Raw genomic sequence first — 20,434 nt, 5'->3', positions numbered from 1 at the left:
ATAATATTTAAAATAAAAAGATATAAATAAATTTTTTATTAATAAAATAAATATCAATTGCTCGTTAAAATAATTATAAATGAAAAAAATAATTTGTTATTTTTTTTAATTTTTATCTCTTTATGTCATATCACTTAATATCATATTATTTAAAATACAGAGACCAAAATTGAAAATTAATAAAAATAGAGAATCAAAAGTGTAATTTAATCTTTTTTAATTATTATTTTATATTTATTAATTACTTATGTGTTTAGTTTATTAATTAGAAGGTGAAGTGGTTATTCTAGATGATACCCACAATATTTTGTATCAATATTTCTAACTTAAAAAAGGTGACTTCATGCTTATAAAATCACGTTTACATGTGACACATACTAGTATGTAGACACCTAAACTTTATAGACATGTTTGATAGAAGATAAATATTTCATGTCTAAAAATCGTGATTCCTAGTAATCATAAATTTGGAAAAATATGATTACAAAGATCAATTAAAAACATAAATGTATTTTAAAAATACTTATATGTGTTAATTAAGAATAAAATATTTTTACTGTGAAATAAGTAAATAAAGATGATGTGATATTTTAAATGTAATGGAACTTTTTATCTCGAGAATATTATATTTTCATCACATATAAAATAATTTTGTAAGAAACTTATGCAAAATATATTAAAAACAACAATGTTTTTTTTTACATTAATAATTTTTTAAATAATAAACTAAACACCAGAAATAATATTTGCAACTGAATATCTATAATATATATATATATATATATATATATGGAATAACTTTGCAGTGATTATTTTTCTCCAAAACTTTCGTCCAACATATTTCTATATAAAAATTTTATTAAATAAAATTAAAATTCTATTATTTATACAATTATATAATATAATAATGCATTAATTTAACAAACTGTAACAATATAATAAAATGTTAATTACATTAATTTTAAATCAAACAATTTTAAAGTAAAAATAATTATAAAACTCACATAAACATAATTATTAAAAATATTTATTATTATATACTAAAAAATTAATGTATATTAGCGAAAAAATAACATGCAAAGTGAACAACTATTGTAATAATTCTTTTTCTCCAAAATATAAAAAAATATATAATTATAAAAATTAATATTTACATATGTTATTATGTTTAATATAGAAAATGTGATTAAACATAATTTCACAAGAAAAATATTAATATTAATATTTCTTTATGTAAATATTTTAAAAGTAAAATACACAAAATCGAAAGATTTTCATTCAAAACAATATTTTTATAAAATAAAATAATAACACATTATTATAGTAAATTGCAACAACAACAAAAATATTAATTATTAATTATTTTAATTTTAAAATAAAAGTAAATAAAAAATTCACATATAAAATATAAATTAACATATATAAAGGAAATAATTTCTTCCTCAACTATTTTTCCCTTCCTCATGCTCAAACATATTTTCATATATAAATTTAGTCAAATAAAAATAAAATTATGTTATGTAATTATACAATATAACAACACATTAATATAAGAAATTGTAATGGTACAATGTTGATTCTTATTTTACTTTAAATGAGATTTATCATGCTACATCATTCTTAAGTAATTCAATGAATATATATATATATTATCTTATAAGTAACCTAGACTTTTATATTTTTTTATTTACACTTTATTTTTTGAAAAATTAAAATTTTAATATAATTATTAAATATTAATTTAATTAAACATAATAAATAATATTTTTCATATGTGAGAGTGATTTGTGTTATAAGCAATTAGCTAAGCCAAGAGGTAAGTAAAACTTGTCCAATGATTGTTTCCACCAAAGATCGAATTCAAACATTACCTAAATGATTCGACCTTAGGTTTAGTACATTAACCATTTGTATCTAATTCATTAGTTAAGTATAATTGTTTATTAGTAAGATAGTCTACAAACACTCTGCATTAAAGATGTTTTAATGAGGTTAATTTGTGTTGATGAAATCAAATTAACTTTTTCCAAGAGAATAAAGATATCTCATCCTTGGAATCTCCCCCTTCCTCTTCAGAAGCTTCATATGAGGAATCTTTAGCCTTTGTGGCTTAGGACAATGTGACATGTCTAGGCTTCTAGATGTCGTGGCTTAGGACGATATGACCCGTCTAGGCTTCTAGATGTTGAGGCCTAAAGATTTGGTTTTTCTTCTTGCCTCATCCTATTGAAGCTCAAGCTCATGAACTTTTAGCTAACTTATCAATTCTACGAGTGATATTTTGTTTGTCTTTATTGTCACCTATAGTCTCCATTGTTTGGGAAACTATCAATAATTTATCAATGTAATCAAAATTATCATAAGTTCTACATAGAAATAAAAGTTCATTAATAATGATTTGAAACTATCAAAACATGGTTTGAATATTTTCATTTTCTTTCATGCTAAACAATTCATACTTACAAGACAATAAGCTAAGCTTTTTGCATTTTACCTCTATGGACCCTTCGTAGGTAAGAGTAAGAGTGTCCCACGTTAGTTTTGCACTTTTAAAGCTATGAACCTTTGTGTATTCCTTTTTAGAAAGTGCTCACATGATAAAGTTAAGATACTTGGAGTTTTTAGGATGAAACATTGTCTTTGCTCGTTGTTCCATCTAGCAATAGGGATCTTCTTGTAAGTTCATTCAAAAGAATATAGTTCCCATTGTCAACTATGTCTCACATATCTATTTGACATGCATAAAAGAAGACTATCATCCTCTGCATCTATTAGTCGTATTTGACTCCACTAACTTGGGAACTTTTACAAACAAGTATTCTTTATTTTCACTCATGGATACAACAAATATTCTTCATGCCACTATTGGTTTTCATGCAACAAAACGTTGTAGTATTCTTTAGCTAGCCTTTTCAGGATTATAATCAATCAAGGTTACAGTATTTGTAATAAGCTTTCACAGAGAGGATATGTAATTTTTAGAACACTCAAAACTCAATCTAATAACGTAAGCTTTTCTCTAATTGTCTACTGGATGACTAAATACAAGAGATGTAGACTTGGAGAGAATTCAACAATTTTAGCACAACTTAAAGTGTTTTTACAATATTCACACATTACTACTTCTTCAAGAGTTCTAGTATTTATACACTTTAGACAAAAATAGTTGTTAGAGAGAGAGAAAGACTTTGTTTTTGGTCGTTGAGAAAGATGATTTTCGATCTTCATAATGTGGTCATTCTCAACTTGTTCTCAAATACTTGAAGACTTCATAAATGCTTTAGATAGATAATGAATGAAGTATAAACCATGGACTTCTAAATGTTTTGCTTTAAACTGTAATGACCTAGCAGGTCGTTGCACTTAGTATAACACAACACTACACAATGGAAAACATAAAGGATTCAACTACACTAGGGTTCTTATGCAATAATACCTATACATTTATGCAATAGATATATGTATATGATGCATAAAACATAAATCCCTTTATAACGTTACAATAAAACCTTGTGCATATACACAATATACATCAAAAGTGCAATACTAAATACAAAATAACCCTAGTGCTGATGATGGAAAACTTGTTGAAGAACCGGTTGGATATGGCTTATCCTCCAAGCTCCTCCCTAGACCTTTGTCTCCTTGGATCTCCTCAAGTTTTTCCAAAGTCTCCTAAGGTAGAAGAGACCTCGAATCTCACCTTGAATGGTGAAGAATACTCTTCAAGTGATGCCACTTCTTGGAAGAAGATGAATCACTTTAAAACCCACCACATTCTTGTATGAAGAGTATAAGAGAAATGGATTGAAATCAAATAGGTTTTGAACTTTTTGAAAGAGATAATTCAGAGTCAAATCTCAACAATGTTCTCTAATATCATCAAAAAGTGTTTACAAAATGTAAGAGAAGACTAATATAGGGAGGAGGTAGCTTGTGGTGCAAGCTAGTCTAACCAAAGTTCAAGGAGAACCATGGTTAGCCTCCTTGCACTCAAGCTAACTGTCCTAGTCACTTGGAAGCTTGTAGAACAAGCTAAGCTTTGAAGCTTGTGGAGCAAGCCAAGCTAGAAGCTTGTAGCACAAGATAACCAAGTGTGTGGGAGAAGCTAGGAGAAGGAAAATCGACCATAGAGAGCTAGGCGGCCAAGCTTGTATTTCCCCACTTAATCCAATCCAAAAATGTTGGAATTGGCTTAGTTAGGTTCACCTAATGAAAGTGAGACCTAGCTAAATCAATTCCTTGGATTAAATGAGCAAAACAAACCCAGTATGTAAAAATTAGCCTAGGTCCACTACAAGCCCAATTGCTAGCTTCACCTACACACTTTACTATTTGTCACGCAACTTCTACGACTAAAAATATGAAAAATAATGACCCTTAATACAAGTTCAAATGGAGCAAAAGTCTCCAAACAACATACCTTAAAATCCTAAAGGGATGACCTATAAGAAAAGGAAAAAGGTGCCTCACAAATATAAATAGAAAAAATAAACCTATACAAGTACTACTATATACAAATATTATACAATGTATATACAATGGAAGCTAAGGAACTAATAAGAGGAATCATACTCAATGCTCATGAATAACATAGGTCTATGAAACACCTTCTCTGTAGAAGCCTCTTCTAGTCTCCTAACCATGGATCTAGTTAAAGGCCCAATGGTCTTCAAATGTGTGGTCTCCTCTGATGGTCCTCCATTAGCTGATCAAGCATCTCTATACAAATATTATATTAGAATAGTACGACCAAAATTAGGTTATCTCCAACATGATCATCCACCAAGCAAAGTCCTCCAACCTAATCCTATCTTACTCCCATGCCAAGTATGATCATCGCAATCCAACAACATGGAAAAAGCAAGGTAAGTTTGTGAAAGACAACATAACAATAGAATACAAAAGTAACAACTTCAAGCAATCACAACTTAGAACATGAATAATATTCTTAACATAAGCAACTTCAATCATAACTTAAACAACTAATGTATCATCACATATATCAACTTATGGAGATTTCCTATAACTAAAGTGAGTAATCTAAGTGGTTTGACCATATCGAATAACAATGTTTGACCTATCTTCTCTAGATCAAGTATAGACAACCTCATGCCTTTCATAAACTTCCTTTGCCTCAAATTACTCTGAAATGAGAAGAGGAAAGGAAGAAAAGAGGAGAATCTTGAACTCTTTGCATGGCAACTCGACCTTAGATTCTCAGCTCCCAAGTTTTGAATTCACCAATCTACTATTGTTACTCAGCTTAGGGAAGGATTTAGAAGGTTATTATGAAATTAGAAAAAGAAAAAGGATCTCTCTAACTCCAAAGTCTATCTTTGTAACTTCTTTCTAACTTTTCTTAGGATATGAACTTAATTATGAAGTTCATATCTTAAGACAAACCTTAAATACCCTCTCCCAAAGTTAGTCAACTTGACCTTGACTAAAACAACCTTAGAAACAACTTAATTATCAAAGATCCCTTGGCCTTTAGGATTTTAAAACAACTACAAACACAACATATCAACAATTAAACAACACATATCATAAAATAATGAAATAAAGCATATAGTGTTACACAAACATTGATAATACTCTTTGTCACTAACTTTCCTTTTTTGGACGCTACACTTAGTTCAGATGCACTGTACTATTTTGCGCGCTAACACAAAATAGTAAATAAAGTATAATAACATTTATAACATGCACACATTTCAAAGAGCTTATCATTTAGAGCTTTTGAAGGATTGAATAATACTTTTAAGGCTGTGAAACATTCAAACAAGCTTTAGATTTCTGAACACCTATAGGATGCATATGCTCGTCATGACATATTGGATGTTGGATGCATACACTATCTATCCTATTTACTATATGTTACACTTCTCTCATTTTACATGATTGTACAAAAGGTTATTACAAAAATAATTTTAGGTCTTCATTCATTTTAGGCCTTAGACGTATGTTCCTAGAAATGACTTATCCAAAAGTTAGTCACCGAAGTTCATTGTTTTGTGATAGACCCTTTGGGAGGTAGCATCCATCATCTAATATATAATATTTTTTTCCTATATAATTTGGAGGTATAACTCCATCCTATCGAATTAACCCATTTAAAGTGTAAAGTAATATTTTAAGTTGTGATTACATGCTCAAGACAAAAATCAAATTCTAATATTTAGTAACAAGTGTTGAATTACTTGTGTTAATAAAAATACTTTCGATTTACACTAAATAAACTAAAATAATATGATATGAGTCATTAGTACAAAAATACAATTTCTAAAATTAAAAGGATACAGTATGTCGTTTAAAGAATCTTTTGAATAATAATAATAATAATAATAATAATAATAATAATAATAATAATAATAATAATAATAATAATAATAAAGGCCTACTTTATACTACTAATAAAGGAAAATATGAAGTCGTTTTCAATCTAGCTAGCCATAGTTTTCCTTCCTACATAAACCTTTTTGTCAAACAAAAGTACACAACACGCCAGAGAATATGAATTGGTCGGAACGTACGAATTTGGTAGTCTTCCATGGTTGGCTTCATCGTGAATATTCTGGAATTTGACAAGAAACTACCCTAGTAATTCCTAGGTACGTATAGTCCATTAATCTTGTAAGCTGAGTCCAGACATTTTCTATTCATTATTTGCTCCATAATTCATCATACACATCATTTTTTTAATAATAGTTGGTGGTAGAATTGGCTTCTGGATGTTATTTAATGAAAGTCCTTTTAAAATAATGATTTTTTTTAACACACTTAGTAAGATTGACAACTATAAATAATAAAAAAAAAAGTTATATACTAAAAACCAGACATTGGTTAATAAATCTTTTTGTTTAATGAAAACAAAAAGACATTGAGATTATCTCTCATGATCATGAGCTTAAATCTATGATAGATAACCCACATTTCTGCTTAAATCTATGATCGTAAGGCACTAGAATGTAATAATTATTTAATGGGAGAGAGGCACTGTGAGCCTCTTTTATTTAAAAATAATAATGAAATAAGTTATTATTTAGAGATTTATAGGAAGTAGAAAAAAATAGAAATTAAATAAAAAAAATAGTAAGAGAGAGGAATAATAGAAAAGAGTGATTTGAAAGTAGTTTATAAAGACAAAATAGTTTAAAAATTTGTGTATATTTTGACTATCGTTTTTATATATTATTATAAATTATAAATTCTAAAATAATTTCTAATTAATAAAAAATATAAAAATCTTCTCTCTAAAAATATATAAAATTATTTTTTCCTAATACAATGGCAATGTATTTTTTAACATTGTCATTCAATTATAGATTATCATATCATTTTTTTAAATAATTATTTTAAAATTATATCTAGAGTGATTTTTAACTATTTAACATATTCCAATCCGTCTTTATTATTAGACACAATTTTTTTAAAAAAGATTTTTTTTATAAGATAAAATAATTTTTATAAAATATTAATTTTACTTTTCATCTTTTATTTTTATTAAAGATTATGACTATACATGCTTTTTGTTAATAAATTGAAAAATAAATGTTCTCTTTCATTTTCTATACCCTCTTATTGCCGTTTGTCAATTGGTATTGATATATAAGTTTTGATATAGAATAATATTTATCTTCACTTTTTTTATAACAATTTAATGATAAATAAAAAATGTAAAATTTACACAATCATAATTTTATTTTATAAAATCAATAAAATCAACTAAAAAATAACTCCTTATATTGGTTTGTTTCATTTTAATATAAGTGCCTTATGACAAAAGTTAGTAATTTATTCTCAGTAAAAATAACAATTTTTATTTTATTTGAAAAAAAAAGGTATAAATGCGTTTTACCGAGTCTATAAAGTAGTATTTACTACTATCAATATGAAAAATAAAGTCTTAATATAATTAATCAAAGTGTTTAAAATCAAGCATTCTTTATTAAAGAAACTATAGCGGGGCCATCACTTTGACACCCAACTAACTGATCAGTAATCACCAATAAATAATTTTCGATGATAAATAAACTGTAAACATCCCAATAAAACCCTCTCAAACCCAAACCCAAGTGAAGAAGGAAATCTTAAGGGTAGTTTATAAATATCCTTCCTCCTTAACCCACCGAGACGCCTTTTCAAGGATAAAACCGTGACGGCCCAACGAGCGCCAAAGCGGACAATACCTCGGATGCGGTGACCCTAACGATGACAACAGACTTACGGTAGGAACACTAAGAAATCCAAAGGGGTCAGCAATAGCACTGTTTCGTGCATTGTGGTGACTAATGACCAATAAGAATAATTAACCAACTGTCAATTTCTGAAGCATGAAAGACTCGATATGATAATATTAATGTAGGGTGCTTTTATTGAAAGGCTACCTAATGCAGCTATTACACTATTAATATGTCACCAATAATTGAGCAGTTAAGAAAAAGCAACTTATGTTTCAAATCCTGCGCATAGCTAGAAACATAAAAGAAATAGTAACATTTAATTACTTATGTTTGTTAATTGTCGCACACGCAATTAATATTCTTTTCCCATTATTTTTCAGTAGATCAATAAACGTTAGGTGATGGAACTGTTTTCACGTTGTGTAGTTTTAATGTGAATACAGTTTTGCCAGCTCCATTACAGCTTGAGGCCTTGAGTTTATATAACTAGGTTTCACGATATGGTGATTGGGCTCAATGATCCATTATCATGTCCGATTAATTTCTTCAAAATTACTTTTTCTGAAGCATGTTGGAGTTGATCAAGTCAATTTAGTGTAAGAAATTCTTTTCAGACACCAAACAGAGCGAATTAGATTGAAATTTTATAAGAATTTTAGTATTTTAGCATGAGTAATATGCAGGCTAAATATTTATTATATATAGTTTAAAAATTTATAATAAATTATATATATAATATTATATTTAAATATATAAATTATATTTAAAATTTGTATAAATAGATATTTTAAAATATAAATTATATTTTACATTTTTGATAAATAATTGATATTATAGCATAATATTATTTTTATTTATTGATAATTTATTTTAAAAATATTAAAATTTAACTTATAAATAATGACGATAAATAAAATCTGAATTAAAAAGAAGTTAAAAAAAATCCTTAAAATATCTATCATTGAAGAAAAATCTTAAAAACACTTTGTAAGATAGATGTTCATGTTTAATATATAAGGGTTAATTTTTTTTTTAATTTTAAAAGACTTTGTAAGAATGTAATGAATTTTAAATTTTTTTTAAAAGACTTTGTTTGAATATAATGAACTTTTACTATTTTTAAAAAGACTTCTAATCTTTTATAATCAAAATTTTGTAATATGAATTTAATGAATTTATATCACAAGATTTAAATGGATTTTATAATTAAAACCCTAAACCCTAAACTACAAATTTTAAAGGATTTTATGAGATTTCAAAGGATAATATGGATTTTAAGAAATAATACAATAATACAAAATAACATAAATAATAAGGTTTGAATAAATAAAAATAAAATCAATACAATTTTTTAATAAACAATTGATCTAGCTTCATATCCTCTAAGCAACATTTCTCTACACTTTGTTGTGCACTGGGGTTACCACACACATACACATGTCTCCACATTGGTAAAATATTGTCCACTTTGGACCCAGCTCTCACGGTTTTGCTTTTGGATACCACCTAAAAGGCCTCAATACTAATGGAGACAACTGTGTGTATATAAACTCATGTCCATCCTCTTGTTTGAATGATGTGGGACTTTGCTTGCATCCCAACACACTTAACCCTTCATGCATTCATATTTTCTCATTTATGCTATTGTATTTGAACAAAAGGTTCAAATTTATGTTATTCATTAACTAGTAAAATTGTCAAAATTGGCTCGACACGAAGGGCTAGTTCATTGGCCTATTAGGTCAAGCCAATTTGAGTTCTTAATTTTAGGTTCAAAATGTGACGCTATCTATCCCGCATGCCATAATACATTATAATATAAAACTGAAATACCCCATTATAAAAAAAAAACTCAAAATCCATACATGTAGAAAGAATCATATTTTAACATAAACTAAACTTAGCATAAATAACAAATTACAACAAAAATAGAAATCAAACTACTCAAAGTAAATGGAAAGAATCAAATCTTAATTAGTCCTAACTAAGTCCCCTGTGTCACATGTCCTATCAAAAAACAACCCAACATTGAAGATTAAGCCTCATCATTGGCATCCTCAACAACTTGTTGGTGATTACCTATAAAAATCACGAGAAGACATCACAAAAGGAAAGGGAGTGAGAAACCCTACAACTAGAAATCACCTTGATTTTTCATGGGGAGGTCAACAAAGAAGTCAAACTCAAAACCAAGGACTCTATAGGTGAGCTCATGCAACAATAGGGACAAAATTTTAATCAAGGACAGCGACATGAGGATAGGAGACCAAGCCTATAAGACATAGTGAGCCAATTCATGGCAAAAACTAATGACAAGTTTAACTCACGAGAAGCAGCCATCACCAACTTGACAAATCTAATGTCTCAAATAACTCCAAGCATACTTCCCACTCAAATAAAGCATAACCCAAGAGAGGAGCTTAAAACCATTACTTTGATAAGTGGAACGAAGTTGACTCCAACTCTCGAGAAAGAGAAACCAACCCTTGAAGCTAAACATGATGAAGTCCTTACTAAGAAGGATACCCTTGAGATAGAGGTTCAAGGTAAAATAATTCCTGAACAGATAAAGGTAAGTGTCCCATTTACACACAGAATAAAGGATAAGCAAAAAAGATGAACAAAATTTGAAATTTATGGAATTGTTAAAAAAAATTGCATGCTAACATTCCTTTCGTTGAAGCCATTGCCCAAATGCTTAAATACGTCAAGTTTTTAAAAGAATTGATTTCAAATAAAAAAGAAATTGGTAGTTTGAGGTAATTATCCTTAATGAAAATTATTCTATTGTAATCCTTAACAAATTTCCCCCTAAGTATAAGGATCCTAGTAAATTAACTATTCCTTATACAATTGGCAATCATCATTCTAGAAAGGCACTTTGTGGGGGCAAATATTAATTTAATGCCTCTATCTGTTTTTTAAAAGGTTAGGGATGTGTAAACCCCAACCTACTAATATCTCCCTTCGGCTTGTTGACAAGACAATTACATATCTAGAAGGGATAATAAAGGACATCCTTGTGAAAGTACATAAGTTTATTTTCCCAATTGATTTTGTGGTCCTTGATATGGAGGAGTATAAGGAAGTCTCTATCATCTTGGGATGGCCATTTTTGCATGCCTCACGAACCCTAATAGACGTCTCTAGAGGCAAACCGGCGATAAGATTAGAGGATGAGGCAATCACCTTCTAGGTCTTTGACTCTAATAGGCAACTCCCTTCCACTTTCTATAAGGTGGAAAAGGTAATAAGTATAATAGGAGACCTAGAGAAGAGGACCTCATGCACTCTCAATGGAGTGGAGAAAGTTCTCACTCCATTCACAAATTAAATTCTTCCGATTAACATCAAGTTGAGGACATTAAACAAGTGTTTCCAAGAGGTAACCAGTGAAAATTTGTAAATTTGTTTATGAATTTCTTCTATTTAAGAAAAATAGACAAAATCATAATCATGCTCCCTAATAACACTGTCATGCATACTTGAACAAATGTTGTGCAACACCATATGCACAATTGTACTTATACCATGCGGCATTTTTCTTTTAAGTAACCACGGGGGTGCATGTAAAACACCCAAAACCTTATCTCTCATTTTTTCTTCCTCCACACTATTATTTTTCTCCCTCTCAAAACTCTACTATTTCTCTTTTCATTTTTTGTCCCTATTTATCATTAAGTTAATTGCATTCTTACTTGTTGTTGATGTTTTTTGTGATTGCTTTCTTGTTAGCATGCATCAATGGTTGTACTATAGAAGGTTTACCAACAACATGGCCACAAGCATAACCATACTCGATAGTGGAAGCACAACCATACTAGATAGTGGAAGCACGACCATGCATGTTGAAAGCACAATCATGCATGTTCCTTTACCACGATCGTGCACGCAAAAGCACGATTGTGCACACTCACTCACCATAGTTGTGCATGCTTAAGCATAGTCGTATATGTGTATTGACAACGATCGTGCATATATGAACTTTTCCACTATAGTAACCTCGGTCACCATGGGACAAAAAAATAATTTTTTTAATAAATAATATGGAGTCGCCACCAATGTTTATTTTTCGAGAAAAATATTGAAAAAACCACAAAAAAGAAAATGGTCTATGAAAGTCAGATGTCGAGTTTGAGAGTCGGTTACGTGTAAGGAAGGTATTAGCACCTTACTACATTTGTCCTAAGGAATTTTTCTTTAATTAATCAAATAAATTATTTATAATTTAAAAAATATTATCTCACCCTAAATTAATCAAAATTAACTAAGTGAGCATGAGGAATCCTAATTTGTGAAGTGAAGAAAGAAGACGGTGAGTCTTGTCATAACTTGAAAATTTCTGATCTTACGACCAACGGTTTAGACTACCTTTTTTGAAAAATCTCATCAATTAGGGAAGGCCCGGAGACCAGACTAATCCTTCATTAATAGTTTTAAAAATGAGTTCATGGAATCGCCACCAATGTGTTACTCAAAACATTAGAAAAAGAAAAGGTTTTAAAAAAAATCCAATAATGGCCTTAACAACCAAAATTGGGTTCGGGGGTCGGTTACGTGTAGGGAAGGTATTAACACCCCTATAGCGCCCTAAATCGGTACCCTTATGATGAAATTAACATAATAATAAATAACATTTTAAACATTTTATCCCCTTTTATTATTTAATATTATTTACATGACAAAAAAATATCTATTATCTACATGATTATTTATTGTATATAAGAATTATAAATAAAATAAATAAAAAGAAATAAAACAATAAATAATATATAGAATAAATAAAAGAGAAGAATTTAGAACTTGTTAAGCAAGCTTTTTATAAAGGAAACTTGCCAAATGCGTGCAGGCGCGTTTTGGAAACACTTCGCTCTAGGAAAACCTCACTATCCCTCAAAGGCTTACCTAAATATGGGGGAAGCTATCCAGTTCTTTCCTTTCCTAATCCCTTGTCCAGAGGGTTTATTATATAGCCAACTAGGATACAAAAGAATAAGAGAGTTATCCGATGTGGGACTAAATTTTATAATAATACCATATTTTCCTAGGCACCATGTAGAACTTCTAGAGACCTCAATAAACGTTAGATCATGCTAGTTCTTTTATGATATCTTCACAATATATTGATCTTCAATTTCAACGGTTGGATTTTTGAAATTAGGTTTGTAGTGAGAGATACTATCAAAACAAAAACGTTGTCTAGTGTAGCATTCATATTTTCCAGCTGCAATGCGACGCCCCTAGATAAATCATTAACCGTTGGATCATGCTAAAAATTTAATAATATCTTCTTAAGAAATTGATCTTTAACTTCAATGATTGGATTCTGAATATTAGGTCTTTAGGGGAATATATTATCAAAACAAAAACGCTACCTAACGCAAAATTTTTCTGAAAAGCTGAACAGGCTGTTCCGGTTTCAGAATAGGCTGTTTCGATTTTGGAACGGGTTGTTCCAACATTGGGAACAGGCCATTCCAATTTGTAAATGGACGTTCCGTGCTCCATATCAGTTTTCTTGAGTTTTTTGGGTCTTTAGGAGCCATCTTGGTCCATTTTGGTGCTCTATTGGGCCCTTAGGGGCCATACATACTACTTTTTTCCAGCTGCAGTGCGAGGCTTATAGAAAACTTCTGAACCGTTGGATCATGCTGTAATTTTGATAATATTTTCTCAATACATTGATCTTTAATATCAACAGTTGGATTGTGAAAATTAATTCTGTAATGAGAGATGTTATCATAACCAAACTACTGCCCAATGCGGTTGTACCCTCGAGGGTTGTTTGCCTCGCTCTAGTAGGCTTTTATCCTTGGTTTGGGTACCCCGGACGAGATTGGGTGAAACTGCTTGAAACTGTATTATTGGATAAACTACTTGAAACTGTATTATATCTTTAACGATTTGATAGATTATATTTGTCATCATCAAAAAGGGGTAGATTGTTAAGTCAGACGAAGCAATTCCCAACAAGATTTTGAATATGACAAATATAATACATATTGTTATTACTAATCTGTGTAGTAGTCTTTCAGATATGTATAAGAACAGGAAAAAACAAAGCATGAACCAGGGTCGAGCAAAGTAAGGATCCAACAAAACAAGCCAAATAATAGAAGGATCATGCCTTGCGTATCTGACGATAATGAATATCAAAACGAAGATACGCCAAGAATAATCCAGAGCACAATATATGAGATTAGAAACAAGAGCAAAGAAAGATCAAGACAAAGTTGGCTCAAGCACCAAATAAACATCAGACGAAGTTCAAGGATCAAGCATATATATCTAAGTCAACAAGACAATCATTAGTCGCTGGATAACACAAGACGAAGAAACATTCCAGATGAAATAAAAGTTATTCATCCTCAAGACTGATCAGACAAGATGAAAATGTCAAAGTCTAATTCTTAGACGGAGACTCAATCTTCCAGACACAAATGAAGCATGATGAAAAGTGTCTAGAGTCCACTAGTCACAACGAGGAAGATCATACATCATCTCCATTTATAAGAAAAGTGCACGAAGTTATCAAAGTCATGAAAATAAACAAGAAAAATACAAGAGGGCGAATCCGCAAGTCAAAGTTGTATGTGTCAGGACAAGTACAACTACTTTTCAGAAAAAGGCAACCCCTCCACAGCTACAATGACAAAAAAATGACAAACATACCTAGGTCATGATTGAAGTCAGAAAGAAAAGGGAGTAATTTATGCAAAAGACTTCACACGAAATACAGATTGAGCAAGCAAAGCATTTAATGTAAAAACAAACGCATTAAATGAACAAGATATGAGTAGCCATAAACGAACGTTCATCTGCACCAATGGAAAGCCACGCCTCAATGAACATATTCAAATTCAAATAATGGGCAGATCCATCACAAGGCTATAAAGAGCAAGTTCCGAGAAGAAAAGAAGTAGAAGAGAGAAGTAATAAACAAGAGTAAACGTCGAAAACAATCTCACCTCTCTTCTTGTCCAAAAATTGAATATCTGTGTAAAACTAAGATAGTTTATCTTAGTGAGTGTAGAAAACATTTTATTCTCTCTGTGAGAGTCACATACACGCTCTAAACACATCTTTGTAAAATTAAGGTTAAAAACCTTAGCGAGTGTTGAAATCATTCCATCCTCTATGTGAGACTTACAAACACACTTAAAACACTCATCGTCTGTAAAGCCTGAAGAGGCTAGCAAAAGAATACTTTGAGAACCAGAAGTGGTTTAAGAAAACTAGCGTCAGCAAGTGAGGTTGACGAACTAGAAGTGGTTAAGAATACTTGTAATCTGTTGTGATTAGTGGAACCTTTCAGTTGAAGAAGACTGGACGTAGCTCAGAACAAATAAACCAATATAAAAACTATGTGTATCATTATTTGATTCATAAATACTGCCTTTCTCATATTTACAGTAGAAAACTTCGTCTACAACTACTTGTTTTCTAAAACAATATTTGGACAAACTTTCATTTTTTTGACTGAGAAAACCATTTTTGAACAGATGATAGATCTTCAGACGCAAAGTTCTTTTCAATAAATCTTGCATTTTCCTTATGCAGTTGAAATATTATTTTCCAACGAAAAGTAGCACCTTTGCGAAAACGTTTTAAAAACCCTTTGTTCACACACATTCAACCCCCCCTTCTATGTGTTTTTCACCTAACTTCAATTGGTATTAGAGCCTGACCCCTAGGGTCGAGCATCTAACACTGCAGGGGAACGATCATGGAAAATGAAGGACAGGCGGTAAATCACCCATCGCTCTTCAGAGGAACCAACTACGACTACTGGAGACAAAAAATGATTGTGTTCTTTGATGCTTGTCATATAGACATGTGGGAGGTTGTAGAACAAGGAGATTACATTCCACTTCATGATGCTGGTAGGGAGATACCAAAAGGACGTTGGAATGAAAATCAAAAGCAACGATTTATGCTAAACTCCAAAGCCATAAACGCACTCATGTGTGCTCTAACAGAAGAAGAATATACCAAAGTACACAGCTTTAGGAGCACCAAACAAATGTGGGATACCCTAGCCATAACTTATGAGGGATCCTTGGAGGTAAAATGCAACGAGTTAAGCTTTTTGGTCTGTAAGTATGAACTCTTAGAAATGGAAGAAAACGAATCTATCCAAACTATGTTTGGAAGATTTCAAACTATTGTAAATGAACTCTCTTTTCTAGGTAGGACTTATGATAATTTTGATCACATTGACAAATTACTTCGTAGTCTACCCAGGAAGTGGAGACCCCAAGTCACTGCCTTGAGAGCATCCAAGGATCTTGAAAAGCTCTCACTAGAAGAACTAGTTGGACTACTCAAAGTCCATGAGATGGAGCTACAACAAGATGAAGCAGGACGAAAACAAAAGTCCATTGCACTAAGTGTGCAAAAGAATAAACCTATATCATCATCGTCAAAAGCATTAAAGGCAGAAGAAGCATCTGACGAAAGCTGTGACGAAGAGACGTGTGACTTAGACGATGAGATATCTCTATTGTCTAGAAAAATATATTCTATGATGAAGAAAAAGGGAGGATCACGTTGGAGAAAATACAACAGAACCCCAAGAGAAAAGGCACAACCACTATGCTATGAATGCAAGAAACCTAGACACTACAAAATAGAATGTCCAGAGTTAGAGAAAGAAAAGGAGAAAGAAAAGAAGAAGTCAACTCCCCACAAGAAGAAAGCCATGATGGCCACTTGGGAAGATCAAGACATGACATCATCTGAAGATGATGAACAGGCGAACATATGTCTAATGGCAGATGCAGACTCATTAGCTGAATTTGATGATGAAGAGGTAAGTGAATCTAATTTCAAAGATCTTTAACATGCATATAATCAGCTTCTAATTGACTCTACTAAGATCTCTACTACATATAAGGAACAAAAGAAATTTTTTTTTGAACTACTTGAAGAAAATCCTTTTCTCAAGAATGAAAGTGCAAAACTATCAGAAGAATCAGAAAAAAGGGCTTAAAGAAATTGAAATATTAAAAACTGATTTATCAAAATTTACTCTAGGAACTAAAAACCTTGAAAATCTCTTGAAATACTCGAAGAGTAAAAATGATAAGTCTATATTAGGGTATGTTGATTCTAAATCAGCAAAAAAAACAAGTACATCTGCATATCCCACATATACTGGACATTTCACGTCTAAATGCAGTCACCTGCACAAGAAGGGGCATTCCAAAACCTCGAACACTAACATTTATGGACCCAAATCCATTTGGGTACCAAAGACTGAGATAATACCTGTTGCAGATTTGTTCAACAAGAAAAAGAAGTGTCCAGTCATGGTACCTAGACAATGGCTACTCGCGATACATGATGGGAAAAAAGTCTATGTTCCTAGACCTCAGGTCCAAGAAAGGAGGCCTAGTCACATTCGGAGGAAGACAGAAAGGACAAATCATGAGAATAGGTAAAATCGGTATAAATTCCTCTATCACCATTAATAACGTCCTATACGTTAACGAATTAACACATAACCTATTGAGTATAAGTCAATTATGCGACAGCGGTTGCGAAGTTTCCTTCAACAAAAATAAATGTACTATCAGTCAAATCGATTCGTCTATATTATTTATAGCTAATAAATGCAATAACTTATACAAAATAATGCTTAATTAACTAGAGAATCAAAATATTGATTGTCTAGTATCTTATGAAAACCACTGGTTGTGGCACAAGAAGCTTGGTCATGCAAGTTTGAGATTAATCTCAAAACTGAAAAAGCATAACCTCGTAATAGGTCTACCAAGTCTTGTATACCAGTCAAATAGCCTATGTGAAGCATGTCAAAAGGGGAAGCAAGTTAAAAGTTTGTTTGAAAGTAAAAATCATGTTTCCACCTCAAGACCTCTTGAACTGCTCCACATAGATCTATTTGGTCCCACTAGAACTACATCTGTTAGTGGTAAGAGATACGGACTAGTCATAGTTGATGACTATACTAGATGGACATGGGTGATGTTCATAACCCACAAGGATGAGTCTTTCAAGGTATTCCATGTATTCTGTAAAAGAGTTCAAAATGAAAAAGGAATATCAATTGCATCTATAAAAAGTGATCATGGGGGGGAATTTGAAAATGATCAATTTCAAGATTTTTGTGAAGAAAATGGAATCAAACACAATTTTTTAACTCTTAGAACCCCACAACAAAATGGAGTTGTAGAAAGAAAGAATCGGTCTTTACAAGAAATGACAAGAACTTTATTAAATGATTTTTTAACTCCTAAGCACTTCTGGGCAGAAGCAATTAATACTTCCTGCTATATACAAAATAGAATATATCTTAGACCTATTTTTAAGAAAAATCCCTATGAATTGTGGAAAGGATGAGCACCCATCATATCATACTTTCATCCATTTGGTTGCAAATGTTTCATCTTAAACACTAAAGATAATCTAGGCAAATTTGACTCAAAAACCGATAAGGGTTTTCTACTTGGATACTCTGAAAGGTCAAGAGCCCACGGAGTCTTCAACAACAGAACTAAAATTGTTGAAGAAGCCATTCACGTTAAGTTTGACGAAAACAAGCCTGATAAAGAAATATCAAAGCTAGGAACCTTCTTTGAAAATATGCAGGTAAATAAAAATCAGTCGAAAGAAGATGTGTCTGGAGAAACTGAAGACGATAAAGAGGAAAGAGAGCTTGTAAATTGAAACTGGCAGATGAAGGCACATCATCCTCAAGAACAGATCATTGGCAAAAAAAAAGATGCAGTAAGAACGAGAAGTTCATTCAAAACCCAAGCACAAATTGCACTATTATCTCAAATTGAACCAAAAACCACTAACAAAGCCTTATCAGAAGAAACCTGAGTCCAAGGTATGCAAGAGGAACTCACCTAGTTCCAAAAGAATGACGTCTGGAAGCTTGTGCAAGCACCAAAAGATAGGTCAATTATCGGCACAAAATGGGTATACAAAAACAAACTAGACGAATCCGGAAATGTGGTAAGAAACAATGCAAGGTTAGTTGCAAAAGGATACTCACAATAGGAAGGTATAGTCTTTACTGAAACCTTTGCTAATGTTGCTAGAATAGAAGCTGTTAGAATATTACTTGCTTTTGTTGCATGTACTGGCATGAAATTGTATCAAATGGATGTTAAAAGCGCATTTCTAAATGGAACAATTTACTTCCATCTTATGTTTTCAAATTAAACAAAGCTTTGTATGGACTTAAACAAGCACCACGAGCGTGGTATGAAAAAATAAGCTATTTTCTAACAAGCAATAATTTCATAAGAGGAAAAATTGAAAGCACCCTGTTTAGGAAAGAACAAAAAGATGATTTCATAATAGTTCAAATTTATGTAGATGACATAATATTTGGAGCTATTAATGATAATCTCTGTCAAGAGTTCTCTAAGCTTATGCATGATGAATTTGAGATGAGCATGATGGGAGAACTGAAGTTCTTTCTAGGACTCCAAATGGTCTAGTCAGACGAAGGAATCAAAATTCATCAGACGAAATACCCAAAAGAACTACTAAAGAAGTATAAGATGGATGATGCAAAATCAATGAAGACTTCAATGCATCCATCTACAACTTTGGGTCTGGATGAAGACTCACCAGACGTAGATAGCACCATGTACCAAGGAATGGTAGGCTCACTCTTGTACCTAACGACATCCAGACCTGACATCATGTTTAGCGTCTGCGTCTGTGCCAAATTTCAAGTAAGACCTAAGGAGGTACATTTACAAGCTGTTAAACATATTCCAAGATATCTTAAAGGAACAGTTAACCTAGGAATCAACTTCTATAGAAGCCAGAATTTCTCTCTATCAGGATATTGTGATGCAGATTACGCACGAGACAAATGGAAGAGAAAAAGCACTAACGGAGGATGTCACTTTCTTGGTCGCTGCTTAGTTTCATGGACTAGAAAAAGGCAAAGCACGATTGCATTATCAACTTGCGAAGCTGAGTACATTGTTGCAGGACAATGCCTTGCGCAGCTTCTTTGGATCAAACATTAGCTGGAAGACTACGACATTTATGAAAGTAGTATTCTTGTACTCTGTGATAACACTACTGCAATTAATATATCTAAAAACCCTATTTTGCATTCTAGGACTAAACATATTGAGATTAAACATCATTTCATTAGAGTTCATGTGCAAAAAGGAACCTTCGATCTAGTATATGTTAAAAAAGAGGAACAACTAGCTGACATTTTTACCAAACCTCTTCAAGAAGATAGATATATC

The 20,434-nt window shown here is 31.4% G+C and overlaps 2 protein-coding genes across 2 annotated transcripts; both read left to right on the top strand.

Moving 5' to 3' along the window:
- Positions 1 to 15,912: 15,912 nt before the first annotated feature.
- On the top strand, positions 15,913 to 17,028 carry LOC145953413 (uncharacterized). The gene has a single exon (XM_083067363.1). The coding sequence runs from the start codon at positions 15,913 to 15,915 to the stop codon at positions 17,026 to 17,028; it is 1,116 nt and encodes a 371-aa protein (XP_082923489.1).
- A 2,695-nt stretch (positions 17,029 to 19,723) lies between these two features.
- On the top strand, positions 19,724 to 20,203 carry LOC109793645 (secreted RxLR effector protein 161-like). The gene has a single exon (XM_020353105.1). The coding sequence runs from the start codon at positions 19,724 to 19,726 to the stop codon at positions 20,201 to 20,203; it is 480 nt and encodes a 159-aa protein (XP_020208694.1).
- The last annotated feature ends 231 nt before the right edge of the window (positions 20,204 to 20,434 follow it).

The sequence above is a fragment of the Cajanus cajan genome, chromosome 11 (assembly GCF_000230855.2).
Source record: "Cajanus cajan strain Asha chromosome 11, NIPB_CcT2T_4, whole genome shotgun sequence".
Taxonomy (NCBI): domain Eukaryota; kingdom Viridiplantae; phylum Streptophyta; class Magnoliopsida; order Fabales; family Fabaceae; genus Cajanus; species Cajanus cajan.
The sequence above is the reverse complement of the archived record's forward strand: the minus strand, read 5'-3'. Positions and strand labels throughout refer to the sequence as shown.